This window comes from Pleurodeles waltl, chromosome 11 (genome assembly GCF_031143425.1).
Source record: "Pleurodeles waltl isolate 20211129_DDA chromosome 11, aPleWal1.hap1.20221129, whole genome shotgun sequence".
Classification (NCBI taxonomy): domain Eukaryota; kingdom Metazoa; phylum Chordata; class Amphibia; order Caudata; family Salamandridae; genus Pleurodeles; species Pleurodeles waltl.
Window position 1 is genome coordinate 883,388,480 of NC_090450.1, and position 15,697 is coordinate 883,404,176.

A 15,697-nucleotide genomic window follows, 5' to 3' on the forward strand; every position below is an offset into this window, starting at 1 on the left:
CCAACATTCCAATGTTCGCTTTGTTCACAGCAACAGCTGTGAACAAAGCCTCACGGAGCCCGAGGGGATTTTAATCCCCTCGGGCTCCGTGAACATTTTTTTTAAAATGGAACATTCTGCCCTGAGTGGCAGAATGTTCTAATAGCCTTAGAACCCGCCGTAGCGGGCTCTACCGGCTATTAAAGTCCCTCTCCCTTGTTAAATGCCCTCGCCTTCGGCTCGGACATTTAACGCGGGGAGCGGGCCTTTAATAGCCGGTAGAGCCCGCTACGGCGGGTTCTAAGGCTATAGAATACTTGACAAGGTAAATAAGTCAGTAGCAAGAACTTGGTCATTCAACAGGAATGCAATAGTAGTTTAGTCCCAGGGACAAAGGGGGCTTCTTATGTTGGTTATGGTGTTGTAGCTCTGGCGTGTGACAGTCAGGAAGGTAAATTTTTCTTCTTCAAAGGACAGAGATACAGGGCGCCATGGGGGGGTGGTTTGATATATTATTTTCTTTGTTAGGATTCAGCTCTGGAAAGTCCTGGCGGGTGCTGGCCCCCCAAGAGTAAGGAGTAAGGCCCATCACAAATGAGAATGATACAGCAAGGTGGAAAAATGCAATCTGTCAGGTTATTACAGGTTGTAAATACAAACCCACAGGTCTTACAACCATTATGAGAAGTGATAAATGCAATTCTAAATACATTAATTCCAGAAACATTCTTTAGAGTATGGGAGTGTGAAATTCACAAAATTGGCTTTCACATAATTCTGTGAAAGTTTTTTAAAAACATGAAATTACACATAATTACATAAAATGCACAATTTAGTACTATATTTTGGCTGAGAAGACACATTTTGTGCTTTACAAAATACAGCCAAAAACTGAAGTACTAAGTTAGTACACATTAATGGCATAATTTTAGAACTATTTCATAACAAGCATTATGCAAAATTCACAAAATTACGATAACTACAACAGCATAATTGAAATTTCACTCAGGTCTACTTTAGAGAGAAATGTTATGCCCAAAAGGTTGTAGCATTTTTTCATTGAAAATATGAACACATCTAAATTGGTCCTAAACATAGCAGAAATGCGATAAGGTTGCCATTAACTAAACCATAAATTTAGATATGATCAACAAACCCTCAAATAAGACACACACAGGGCAGTGCTCCAGACATTACTCCCTGGTAGAGCAGAAATCTTGGAAGAGCCGTGATATATCCTTGATGATACTGGATTCACAATGTAACCCACTTGGCATTGCTGACAACATAATCAACAAGTCTTAAACTTTTTCGTTCCCTTTGCTTGACTTTCAGTCCAACTTTGTGTATCAGTTCCCTGTACAGTGAAACCAGAATAGAAAGTTTATGTTGTACTTATTTGTTGCACGGTGCCAATCAATTTCTTTTTTTTTCTTTTCTAGGCAGGCAAGATGTATATCATTTGGATTGCCCTGCCCCTGGCTGTTTTGGATATTTCATATGGCTACAAACTCCCAGGAGCCAAGCTGAAAGCCAGCAATACTACCAAAAAAGAACTAAGGGAAGATCCCTTGATTTCCAGCTCTCTGCCTGCTAACCTGTTTCAATGGTTATCAAGGACACCTTTCAGCAATCCAACAGTCTTCAACCTGAAACCTTCAAAGGTGCCCCGGGTAAAAAGAGACATTACTGATAAGAATACATCACTGGAGGAAATGGTTACTGATGAAAGTTGGGAAGAAGAGTTCACGACTGAAGCAGTAATCAAAAACACTGATGTGACAAGTGTCATTGTTCTGACCACTCCTGAACATACACATCACCCAGCCATTTCAACAATCCAAACAGAACTAATTGAGGAAACAACTCCAGAAATCATGACAGTTCGCACCACCCCTTCAAGCACTATTCATGACACGACAACCAGTTCACGAATGGATATTTTAGAGACTGTTACTGAAACTGTTTCTGCCCAAACCTTTGTACCCACTCTTGTCACTGACACTACGTTAACTATTGTTACAGAGTACAATACAACCACCTCTTTCAGAAGCCTCATAGACCCTGAAATTGGGCCATCAGATACACATACGTCGGTCCCAGCAGAAACAATGACAACAACTTCTGTAAATGACTTGAATCACACAGATGTATCAGAATCCACCAATGTACCACAGAAACCAGATGTGATCAACCCAGATGACACTCAGCCTGAGAAACAAAACATCATGCACACACTCATGGGGCAATGCTTGCTGGCCATCTCCATTCTAGCATTCATAGCGACTGCCTTCATCATCAGTACCATTGTCCTTGCAGCTAAGCTCTCAAACCTAAAGAACAGGTACAAGCTGCTAACCAAGAACAGCACAGAGATGGTGTGCATCTCTTCTTTGCTACCAGACAATGAGCAGGTGCCTGGGAAGAGCAAAGTCAGGGCCAACAAACTGAAGACATTTGCGGCAAACGTGGAAGACAACGATGGAGACAATCTGACACTAAACAGCTTTTTACCAGATCACTAACAGTGAGCATTAATATTTGGCAGATTTTTATCCCACTCAAGATGAGTAATTTATCTGTGATCCTCCATTCTTTAGATGTTTACATGAATAGAACGATTATTAGATGCCAATAACAGATGTCATGTTTGACGTAAAGTTAGTTGGTTATGGACATCGATAAATTGAGATTCTCCAATAGCATGAACAAGACTTGGATGATCACTTGTTTGAATTGTTTTTAAAAGGACATACCGAGCATGGGGAGTACTGTATTTAAAGAACCATTAACACAATAGCATTTGGTATTATTTGTTTCATTTCAGTAATTGTGAAAGGTGCCAATTTCACAGTACTGTTCTATCAAGGTGTGGAAGGTGCACGAGGGCCACACCCATGCCAGAGTTTTAGGATATTAACATCAGATAAATGTATATACAACGGATTTCATTGGGAATTATATACATGGTTACAGTGATCCTTAAAACATGTTATAACTCTAGTGATCATGAACTAGCATTGGACACCCTGCCCATGCTCTGTGGACATGTTGTTACCAATACCAACAGGCCGTGAAGACCACACTTTACTTCTATCCCTCATAAACATTTTTGCTTTTGCAGTTGGTTTTCTTTGAGGTTGTAGGGATCAGTCAACTCTAATTTTTCGCTATTCTCAAAGCATTTAAAGTGCTTCAATTTAATAGTCACATCGAAATGCATTCATGATTCCTAAACATCTTTCAGATATGTCTACCTTTGCTTGGCACTTAACTTTGAAGTGATACTGCCAATAGATTATACTGTTCATATGATTAGAAAATTTCCATCGAATCTGTGTGTCTAGAAATTTAAACTCTATTTTTCAAAATTTTAAAACTATTCTAATGATTTTGTTTGGCTTTCATCCTTAGGTTAAATGCCTAGGTGGCAAGGTAAAGGAGTGAGAGGAAACGAAGTGTGAAATATGTAAAGTGAAAATGATATATTTAATGCACATTACAGTGGATGTTTTCCCCACAGCTCCTAAAATGTATTAAAAAAAGAACAATCGGTGAACCTATGCGTTGTTCTTTACAAACTCGGTTGTCACATAGCACTAATAATAGATGTTATTGTTATACCAGAAGTATTTATTCTGCACCTGTCCTGGATGGTGTTATTGATCTAGGATTTCCACAAAGATCACTTCTGTAGTGGCGTCAACCCACTGAGATATACTACCAGCTTTACATTGATGTGGTGACCTGTTGAAGTAAAATTGCATCTCCTGCAAATTATGTTATTGTTTTTATTTTGTTTGGATAATTTCAAAATGTTTTTTTCAACATATATCATCTTGTTTATATATTTTATGTTAGTTTGTGACAACAGCAGAATAAGAGGACACTCGCAGTGTTTAAACTTGTTTTCAAAATGTTTCTGTTGTAAATCGTTAAAGCGGTTTGATCTAGGGGATATATTTGTAGGAAAGAATAAGAAAATTGAGATGTAAATATTTTTTAGTTTATAGACTGCCCTTTGAATCCCACAATTGCTGACCTGGTTAGCAAACAACCCTCCAAATCGCAGACTTGCACTGGAATAAATCTTTCCAAATCACCCAAAGTTCAATGCGCAACATTACTATACTAGTATGAAAATCTAAATCATGCAAATTTTGAGCAGAAAATAATGCAGAAATATAATATTTTTAGATGAAAAAACATTAACGGCTTATTGGCTTCCTTTCATGGCTCACAGATACTTTCTTCTGGTAAATTAAGAAAAGCTAAATATATATTTAAGAAATGGTGGTCTTATCACATTATGGTGAATATATGTCGGAACAACGCATGCTGGATCCACGCATCCTGAACAACACCGTTGGGACAACGACCACGTTGTTATCACTAATGCCTTTACCACGAATGCCTTAACAACGATTTTTCATCATAAAGGCATTCCTGGTAAAGGCATGCGTGGAATGGCATGCCTGGTTCCAGCCTGGGACCACCCTGACCCCCCCACACCTGCCCCTAAAACTACTGCGACCCCCCACACCCGACCCTAAAACCTATCACTACCCTGACCCCCACCCCTAAATCCTAAATCTACCCCGACCCTCCACCCCACCCCTAAAACCTAAACTACCCCTGCCCCTAAAAGTACTGCAACCCCACCCACCCCTGCCCCTAAAACCTAAAACTACCCTGTCCCATAAACCTAAAACTACCCCGCGCCCCACCCCTAAAACCTAAACTACCCCAACCCGGCCCTTAAATCTAGCCTGACCCCCACCCCGCCCCATAAACCTAAACCACCCCAACCCCGCCCCTAAAACTACCGTGAACCCCCCACCCTGCCCCTAAAACTCAAAACTACCCTTAAAACCACCCCGACCCCCCACCCACGCCCCTAAAACCTAAAACCACTCCAACCCCCCACCCGACCCCTAAAATTACCGCAACCCCCCACCCCTGCCCCTAAAACCTAAAACCAGCCCAACCCACCACCCCTACCCCAACCCTCACCCCTAAAATTACTGCAACTCCCCACCCCCGCCACTAAAACCTAACACCCTAACCGCCCTTCTCCTAAAATTACTACAACCCCGCCCCTAAAACCTAAAACCACCCCAACCCCGCCCCTAAAACTACCACAACCCCTCACCCTGCCCCTAAAACCTAAAACCACCCCAACCCCTGCCCCTAAAACTACTGGGACCCCTCACACCGTCCCTAAAACCTAAAAATACCCCAACCCCCCACCCTCGCCCCTAAAACCTAAAACTACCCTGACCCCCTGACCCTAAAACTACTGCGACCCCCCACCCTCACCCCTAAAACCTAAAAGTACCCGACCCCCCCACCCTCGCCCCTAAAACCTAAAACTACCCAGACTCCCCACCCGCCCCTAAAACCTATACTACCTCAACCCCCACCCCTAAAACTACTGCGACCCCCACCTCTAAAACCTAAAATTACCCCGACCCTCCCACCCCAACCCCTGCCCCATAAACCTAAAATTAGCCCCTCCCAGCCCCTAAAACAACCCCCCAACCTTACCTCAGCCCAACTTACCTGACCGCGTCCTCTCCGATCCAGAGTCTGTTTCCCTCTGGCTTAACCACGCATGTTCGTTGTTCCGGACATGCGTAATTAAGGCAGAGGAAAACAGGGTCGTTGTTTAGGAAAGTTTTGTTCCACTTTCATGGACAACGACCTTCGTTGTTTCCCCCCTCATTCTTCAGGCTGCTTCCCCATTGTGTTACAGCCCAACCTTGGAAAATACCCTAAACCACAGTTGACCCTTAGAAAGTATTTGATGTCCTTTGGTTTACAAATGTACTTTGGTCTATATTTATACTTTTTTAGCGCCGCATTTGCATCATTTTCTGGCGCAAAAACAACGCAAGCTTGCAAAATACAATTGTATTTTGTAAGTTTGCGCTGTTTTTGCGTCACAAAGCGGCGCACATGCGGCGCTAAAAAAGTATAAATATGGGCCTTTATTCCCACACAGCAGTTGTCCTTCTATGAGACAAATTTACAATGAATTATGAGGCAATGAGTGGTTTGGAATATAACACGGAGAAATAAATTCCTCACAGGTAGTTTCGTAAAGAAGCATTGATATGAAAGCAAATTGGGCTAAGGCGTGGACCAAATTGTGCATGTTATAGCAGTTCACAAAAATAGTGATTTGCTGCTGAAGCAAATTGTGTCTGGATCGAATGTGTTTAAAAAAAGTTTGTGAATTATGTAAATTGAAGCGCACTAGCTTTTAGGTGCGGTCACATGAACTTGATACAGACTAGTATTGTTGATAACTCTCATGTTTAAATGATAACTCTCCCGCAGAAGTGGATAGGAACGTGAAGAAAGTGTTCCCTTACATTGGAAAATGTATAAAATGTATGAAAATAAAAAGCTAAACTTTTTTACACATTTGCCTCTGAGACATACCAGGTTCAAATCACTTACTCTTCTTGTGTGACTCACCAATTATCTTAGTGGTTGTTTTGTCAATTAACTTTGCATGTCTTGTACACTCCTAGAACTGTCGTTATCTGGCCTTTGCCCGTTTGAGTCCGCTGTTTTGGTAGTTCATACAATCTGCACAAAAGCAAGTTGCACACACACAGCTCAAATTGTACCAGGTATTTCTTTCGTTTATTTCTCTTTGTCTTTCATGTGCAAATTGTGGGGATACGAATTGAGCTTGCTAATTGCACACATCCATTCGTAAACATAAAAAGGCTCAACAAAGTATAATACAATTGATGAATCTGGCTATGACTCCACGCCACTCTACCAGCGCTTCAACAAAATCCAAGTCTAGCTGTTCACAGACAGAGAGGAGTGAGTCTAGCAATTCACAAACAGAGGGCAGCCACAAACTCTCCCAGGAAGCATTAAGGGCCAGATGTAGCAAAATTTTGCGAGTCGCAAATGGCCCGATTCGCTATTTGCGACCCCGCAAAATCGGAAATGGGATGCAAAAATCCCATTTCCGACTCGCAAAATGCGATGCGAGCCGGTACCGACTCGCAAAATTTGAGACCCCATTTTGCGACCCGCAAATAGGAAGTCGCAATTTGCGAGTCGCAAACCATATGCAATAGCAACTCGCAAATTGCAACTAGTCGCAAAAAGCCCATTTTGCACTTCCAATTTACCACTAACTCAGAGCAGGTGGTAACCATTACCAAAGTATAAAAGGAGACCCAGAAGGCATCTGGGTTACTCAAGATGGCGGAGATATACCTGATAGCAGTGAGGAGGAGAGCCCACGCCGCCCAGCAGAGGAGGAGGAGGAGCCAGAGACAGGAGAAGATTTACAGAACAAGGCAGACACTCTTCCAGCAAACTGAGGAGGAAATATATGACAAATATAGACTTAGCAGCGCAGCTATACTAGATTTAATAGATTTACTCAAACCACAGCTAGAACGCCAGACTGTGCGCGGTTGCGCCATCCCTACGCATGTGCAAGTGCTATGCTCACTGCACCTCTTGGCCTCGGGTAGCTATCAGGGGGTCATTGCTGTGGCAGGTGGGGTATCCCAAAGTGCACTATCAAGGTTCTTCAGGGCATTCCTAGATGCCATACTCACACACATGTCCCGATACATATACCTACCCAGGAATGAGGCAGAAATTAACAGGACCAAGTTGGACTTTTACCGGATTGCCAACTTCCCCCATGTCATAGGGTGTGTAGACGGGACACATATTCAAATATGCCCTCCTGCAAACCTGGAATATCTGTTCCGCAATAGGAAGTGTACCCACTCACTCAATATTCAGGTGGTATGTGACGCCCATTATGTCATCACTGACATGGTTGCTAAGTTTCCAGGAAGTACTCATGACTCCTACATTTTTAGGCACAGTGAGATACACCAACGCCTGGAACGTGGGGAGTTTGGAGACGGATACCTCCTAGGTAGAGCTGACTACACCTTGAAGACATGCACACAGATCAATGTGCAAACCACCATGCCTTGCTAACAGTGTACGTTTTGTGCCCAACAGGTGACAGTGCATTTGCACTACGTCCATGGATACTGACTCCGTACTTAACACCCAGCAATGAATGCGAGAGGCGATACAACAGTGCACATAAGAGGACCAGGAACATCATAGAAAGAACCTTCGGACTGCTAAAAGCAAGGTTCAGATGCCTCCACCGAAGTGGAGGTGCCCTCCAGTATACCCCAATAACGGCATTCAAAATAGTTGTCGCATGCGCTATCCTGCACAACATTGCCACCCGACGTGGACTACCTCTCACCCCTGAAGACCCAGATTCTGAGGATGAAGAGCAAGAGCAACCACATCGCCATCATGGGGATAGGAGCATCGCAAATCAAGGCAGAGTGAGACGGGAACACATTGCAAACCAATACTTTGGAAGGTACGTGCCAACTTCTACCATACTCACCAATAGAAAAAACAGTCCATGTGTTAAGTGGAAAGAACAAATGATTTAATAAGTGCAAATAAACAAACTATATACAAGAAAAAACATTTCAGGGCCTTCTATAGTCCACCTGGCATGGGACACATTGCCATTGATAACGCGTCCAGCCCTTATAAATTACCTGTACCTGGACACGTTGGAGGTCGGTGGATCTTTTAACCGAGTCGGGCTCTCCTCATCCTAAAATAGTCGAGTCACTCAGATCAATAATCAATAACTATTGCAATTGGTAATCAATACTCAATTAATAGATCAATATAGCTCATCAGAAATCAATAACAGTTGGTATTTCGGCACACCATGACCTTTCAGCCATGAATAACCACACCAGTTTATTAAAAGTAAGTGAATTTATTTCGCTATAATAACAAAGCTAACACGATGTATATAAGTCTCAAAACCAAATGATATATGTATATAAACATTACTGGCTGTCCATAACGGCGGAAGAAACGCAATCTACGCAAAATCTGGATAATGATGCACTCAGTTATGGCAATACAAATCACTAATATGACTAACTGTATTTGACTAATTTCATACATTGGTCAGCATGACAAGATTTCAAATTAGCATGGTACATCGAATGAACACCTCGACTAACCTCTAATTAGCATTGGCATGTGGGGCTTCATGCAAAACGAATTTAGTCAACACAAATTTGGAAAACTTCTAACTAGGACCCTATCAAAATAGCAGTTGGTACCTAAAAGGAAAAACACAATGCATAATACATTTATCCTTTCATATTTACCAAATACAAACAGCATTCAAGAAAAGTCTTCGTCCTTCAGGTACCGGTTGATCAGCATGGGGCAAGTTTCAAAGGGGCAAAGTTAAGGGCAATCTTCCTTGCAGCGGCAAGGAGAATGGGGCAAAGTTACTGCATAGGCAAGACGGGGCAAATCAAAGTTAAAGTCTCTAGGGTGAGAATTCTTAAAGTCTCTTTCTCTCAGATAGAGAAAAGGGCATCAGGGTGTCGTCCAAAATGGAGTCTAGCATCTGGCTTCAAACTGGCATCAAGGAAAATGGCTGACTTCTCTTTGTCCAGTGGGTTTAAGTAAGAAACATTCCAAATTCTGCAGGGTCTTCCATTGGAGGGTTCATAGGTTGGCTTCAAATTGTCCAATGAAAATTGTCTTTTGCTAGCGCTCATTTATGCATACACTGTCCTTGGAGCCTTGGAACACAAGTTGTAACATGGTTTGCCAATTATTTTACTATCTGTACCTTCATTGTCCGCACCTGCAGACTGACCTTGTATCAAAGGGGATGAAACCGGCCTAGTACGAAACCTTGGAGATAAGTGTATCAGTCAGCTCTACTGTAAAAATACAACTTCAAGCAAGAATATATGTTTCATTAGTTCAAGGAAAAAGCCACACAGTTAGAATTTGAGACCAGGCAACTAGGCCAAAGCCTGTACTAAATTTAAGCTAAGCAAAACAGTTTTCAAACAAGAAATCATGGCATACATTTGCAATTATGACGGATTACTACATTTTCAATACTTCATGATTATTAAAGCTCGTTTACAATGATGGCGAACTACACCGAGGGCACAATTTCCCTTGTACATTATTTTCTTTACTAAAATCACAATACATTATACGTTTTGATTACACGATATGTATGAATATATGTCGAACCTTCTTTTTCTGCGTCATCATCATCATGTGCCCCAACCCCAGGGACAGTGTTTAGCTCACACCCTACGGCGGGCTCGGCCAGCCAGGCTGGTACTAGGTGGGTCAGCAGTGCTCTGCCTTGTGCTCCCACTACGTAGCACCCTGGTGTCACCGGCAGAGACACTGCTGACAGTGGAGCCCTCCTCACTGTCCTGTGGCGTGTCGCCTGTGCCCCTGGACACCTGCCGTGCCTCCATTCGGTCTATTGCATGGGTGATCCGGCCCAGTCCCCGTGCCACATCACCCGCAAAGTTGCCCATGTCAACCTGGAGGCTGACTGTTCTCCTAGACAGCACAGTTGTGTTAACTGCCAGCCTAACGATAGAGGAGGCCATCCTGTCCAGGCGTTGCAGCAGCTGGCGGTCCCTGCACCGTGCACTGTCACTCTGCGTTAGCAGTCCAGCCACCAGTTCACGCATAGACAGTGCAAGGTCACCTGTGTTGTTCCCAGTGACCTGCAGTTCTGAATGCACCTGCTGCATGCTGATGGCATGGTTCCTCTCAAAGCGCTGCAATACCCCACTAATCCTCCTTAACTGTTGGTTTTGCAGGTGCTGACCCCGTAGCAGTTGGGCCTCCGTTGGTGTTGTGGAGGCAAGCCCTGACTCTGCCTGCTGCTCTGCTGTTGTCATCCTGCGTCTCCTGCGCAGTGGTGGAGGCCTTGTGATGTCTGATGTGGCACTCTGGCTTGTACCTGGTGCAGGCTCCAACACCACTGTTGAAACAGGTGTTTCCAGAGAGGGCATGGTGTTGGTGGTGCAGGTGGGAGTGGTGGCAGGTCCTGTTGTCTCCTCTCTGTGCTGGTTGACCATTGGCACCTGGCTGCTTGGGCTGGTGGGGGTGTCTTGTGGGAGACCTGTGGGACATGGGGAACACACTGTCAGTGTCTACTATCAGTTAAAAACTTCCTAATAAACAATTGCCTATGAACTGCCTACTTGACTACATTGCCCATAATGCATCATTCTGGTGTTTGCTACTCTGAAATGGAGCTATCTTGGTTGTGCCTGCCCCTGTGTACATGGTGGGTGGGGGTATGGCATTGATGGGGGTACAAGCATATCACATGGTACTCACCGGTTGATGGTCCGGGATCAGAGGTATCCAGTTCTCCAATTCCAGTGACAGCCTCCGGCTCAAGGGTCTCCTCAACCCTTTCCTCCAGGGGTGTGGGTGGTGGTATGGTAGATGGTCCCCCTCCTGTGCCTCTCATCTCTCGGAGCCGTTCTGCCACCCTCTCCTTGGTCCGGGAGCGCAGGTCGTACCACCTCTTCTTTAGTTCTTCCACACTCCGGTGGCTGACCCCCAGGGAGTTTACCTTGTCCTGGATATCCTGCCAAATTCGTTTTTTTTCTGTGTCTGGCACAGTGAGGGCTGCCTTGCCAAACAGCTCATCATGGTGCTGACAGCACTCATCTGTTAGCACCTCCAACTACTTCTCAGCAAACTTGAGCTTCTTTTTCCTGGGAGTGTCAGCCATGGTTGCTAGTGCTCTGTTAGCTGTGCTGCAGTTAAAAAGGGTGTGGTCCTCCCTCCTCCCGGGTGTATTTGTAAACTTCCTGGCTGTGATGTCATCATCATGTGCCAGGAAGTGTTTTCCTAAGTGTTCTGAAGTGATTTCTAGAGTGTTCTGCAGCACCTGCTTTCAATTTTCAGCACAGTCGCAATTTGCTACACCCACTCGCAAATTGCGAGTCCGTTTTTTGCGCGGTCCCAAAAAGCGACCTCGCAAACAGCGGACTCGCTATCTGCGGTGCGGCTCCAGGTGCGAGTCGCAAATTGTCCACGCACTTTCTACCTGAATTGCAGTTAGCGACTCGCAAATTGCGACTCGCAAATGCTCGCAATTTGCGACTCGCTATTTTTTTCCTACCTACATCTGGCCCTAAGTCTCACTTTAGTAACCTTAGTCAAGCTTGAGATTAATGCCTATTCCTACACAAGGTGTAATAGTATGCAATTAACAAAATACATTTCTAAACAGATAAGAAATAAATTATCTATGTTTTGAATAAATTAAGATATCTAAATAGTATACATGTATTAGGTTATTAAAAGCAAAAAGTCAGGGGTGAAGTTAGGGGAAATAAGGATCAAAATTAAGATAGACATTTAATGAGGGAGGAGCTACCATAAAAGTCAAGGGTAGAAAACATGCCGTAGGAACAAAATCTGATAATGTATCAAAGAAATTCTTTGGATCATGTTATCCTGACGAGAATATAACTCCAAGCCTGCAGCTAGTCGACTGCTGCATGTAGAGAATGCTTGTGCCCACTGAACAAACTGATTTTTGCACTGAAAACAATTTGCAGAGTGGCCTCAGGAAGGATCACATGCTCTCACTGAGAAGGTGGCTTGCCCTGATGAAAAAGCTCCGGCTTGGAGAGGGGGTTTGCTAGAGGCCAAGCATAAGAAGAAATAATTTGATTGAATTACCAATTTTTCCTTTTTGGTTCTCTTCATTAGATCCTTTCACAGCACAGTTCTTTTGAGCACCTGATGGACTTTATAGACTGGATCAATAAAGGAATGATGCTTTGAAATCGGTGCAACAAAGTGCTCTGTTGCTTCACTGAGCAAAGTAATTTTGGGGCAGTGTTTCTGTCAACTTTCAAGCAAAATAGATTTTTTTCCCACATAAAAGTTGACCTCCACTGCCATTTGCTCCACTTTGTGCTGTCAAGTGTCACGCAACCACCCGTCCAAACATATAGACAGCAATGGTTTCAGTCAGTGCTTAATTTATAAATAAAAACGTGCTGGTGCCCAGAGCTCTCCTCTTAAACACATGGCTGCTGCAATTAAATGTGCGAGCACGGAATACTGAGGCAGCGTAATCCTGAAGCCATGTGGGCCCCTTTAATTCATTTTAAACCACACCTTGCTCCTTCAGCTCACTCCTGCGGCTTTCTACTTTCTCCCATTGTGACGCTTTTTCGTTTTTGTCTTCCTCCGTCTTTCCCATATGTGTCTTTTGATCGAAGTAAATGCTTGAGGCAGACGATTAATCGCTGGCCCTGAAAAATAAGTGCCGGTGCTCAGCCACGGAAACAACAACCACAAATTAAGCACTGGTTTCAGTACTTTAGTGAAAAATATCTGGTTCAGTCAAAAGGCATTTAAAAAAAAAAGACAAGTGATAAAATGAAATGTAACAATGCTTATGTAGTGGAGTTGAGGTGCCGTAGGCAGAGCGTAATACGTACTTGACTAAGGCCCTCATTATGACTTTGGCTGTCTTACTAGAAGACCGCCGAAGCCGCGGGCGCCACTATACCGCCACTGCTGGCGGTATATGTGGCTACCTATTATGACTTTTCCGCTTGGCCAGCGGAAAAGTCACATCAACATTGCCGCCGGCTCATAATAGAGCCGGCGGCAATGTTGATGTGCAGCGGGTGCAGCAGCACCCGTCACGCATTTCACTGCCCAAAATTCAGGCAGTGAAATGCACAATGGGGCTGTGCCTGAGGGCCCCCGCACGGCCCATGCAAAGTGCATGGGCAGTGCAGGTGCCCCCAGGGGCACACCGAGTCCCCCTTACCGCCAGCCTTTCCATGGCGGTGTTTACCGCCTGTAGGAGGCTGGACTGGCTTGTAGTGAGTACCAAGGGGTACTTGCACCTTGCACCAGGCCCAGTTATCCCTTATTAGTGTATAGGGTGTCTAGCAGCTTAGGCTGATAGATAATGGTAGCTTAGCAGAGCAGCTTAGGCTGAACTAGGAGACGTGTGAAGCTACTACAGTACCACTTAGTGTCATATGCACAATATCATAAGAAAACACAATACACAGTTATACTAAAAATAAAGGTACTTTATTTTTATGACAATATGCCAAAGTATCTTAGAGTGTACCCTCAGTGAGAGGATAGGAAATATACACAAGATATATTACACAATAGCAAAAATATGCAGTATAGTCTTAGAAAACAGTGCAAACAATGTATAGTTACAATAGGATGCAATGGGGAAACATAGGGATAGGGGCAACACAAACCATATACTCCAAAAGTGGAATGCGAACCACGAATGGACCCCAAACCTATGTGACCTTGTAGAGGGTCGCTGGGACTATTAGAAAATAGTGAGAGTTAGCAAAATAACCCTCCCCAAGACCCTGAAAAGTGAGTGCAAAGTGCACCAAAGTTCCCCTAAGGACAAAAGAGTCGTGTTAGAGGAATAATGCAGGAAAGACACAAACCAGCAATGCAACAACTGTGGATTTCCAATCTAGGGTACCTGTGGAACAAGGGGACCAAGTCCAAAAGTCACAAGCAAGTCGGAGATAGGCAGATGCCCAGGAAATGCCAGCTGCGGGTGCAAAGAAGCTTCGACTGGACAGAAGAAGCTGAGGTTTCTGCAGGAACCTCGCCTTGGAAAGTCGTGCAGAAGTGTTTTCCCGCCGGAAGGACGCCAACAAGCCTTGCTACATGCAAATCGTGCGTTTGGCGTTTTTGGACGCTGCTGGGGCCCAGGAGGGACCAGGAGGTCGCAAATTGGACCTGCAGAGAGAGGGGACGTCGAGCAAGACAAAGAGCCCTCACTGAAGCAGGTAGCACCCGGAGAAGTGCCAGAAACAAGCACTACGAGGATGCGTGAAACGGTGCTCGCTGAAGTTGCACAACGGAGTCCCACGTCGCCGGAGACCAACTTAGAAAGTCGTGCAATGCAGGTTAGAGTGCCGTGGACCCAGGCTTGGCTATGCACAAAGGATTTCCGCCGGAAGTGCACAGGGGCCGGAGTAGCTGCAAAGTCGCGGTTCCCAGCAATGCAGCCCAGCGAGGTGAGGCAAGGACTTACCTCCACCAAACTTGGACTGAAGAGTCACTGGACTGTGGGGGTCACTTGGACAGAGTCGCTGGATTCGAGGGACCTCGCTCGTTGTGCTGAGAGGAGACCCAAGGGACAGGTAATGCAGCTTTTTGGTGCCTGCGGTTGCAGGGGGAAGATTCCGTCGACCCACGGGAGATTTCTTCGGAGCTTCTGGTGCAGAGAGGAGGCAGGCTACCCCCACAGCATGCACAAGCAGGAAAACAGTCGAGAAGGCGGCAGGATCAGCGTTACAGAGTTGCAGTAGTCGTCTTTGCTACTATGTTGCAGGTTTGCAGGCTTCCAGCGCGGTCAGCAGTCGATTCCTTATCAGAAGGTGAAGAGAGAGATGCAGAGGAACTCGGCTGAGCTCATGCATTCGTTATCTAAAATTTCCCCAGAGACAGAGACCCTAAATAGCCAGAAAAGAGGGTTTGGCTACCTAGGAGAGAGGAAAGGCTACTAACACCTGAAGGAGCCTATCAGCAGGAGTCTCTGACGTCACCTGGTGGCACTGGCCACTCAGAGCAGTCCAGTGTGCCAGCAGCACCTCTGTTTCCAAGATGGCAGAGGTCTGGAGCACACTGGAGGAGCTCTGGACACCTCCCAGGGGAGGTGCAGGTCAGGGGAGTGGTCACTCCCCTTTCCTTTGTCCAGTTTCGCGCCAGAGCAGGGGCTAAGGGGTCCCTGAACCGGTGTAGACTGGCTTATGCAGAATTGGGCACATCTGTGCCCAACAAAGCATTTCCA

The 15,697-nt window shown here is 44.9% G+C and overlaps 1 protein-coding gene across 1 annotated transcript in view; it reads left to right on the forward strand.

The window, feature by feature from the left end:
* SELPLG (selectin P ligand) overlaps positions 1-3,756 on the forward strand; it is an 86,179-nt gene extending 82,423 nt beyond the window's left edge. The window contains exon 2 of the mRNA XM_069214783.1: positions 1,422-3,756. Within this exon, the coding sequence (XP_069070884.1) occupies positions 1,431-2,504 (1,074 nt within the window). The 5' untranslated portion in view covers positions 1,422-1,430 and the 3' untranslated portion in view covers positions 2,505-3,756. The remainder of the gene's footprint in view (positions 1-1,421) is intronic.
* Positions 3,757-15,697: the final 11,941 nt, after the last annotated feature.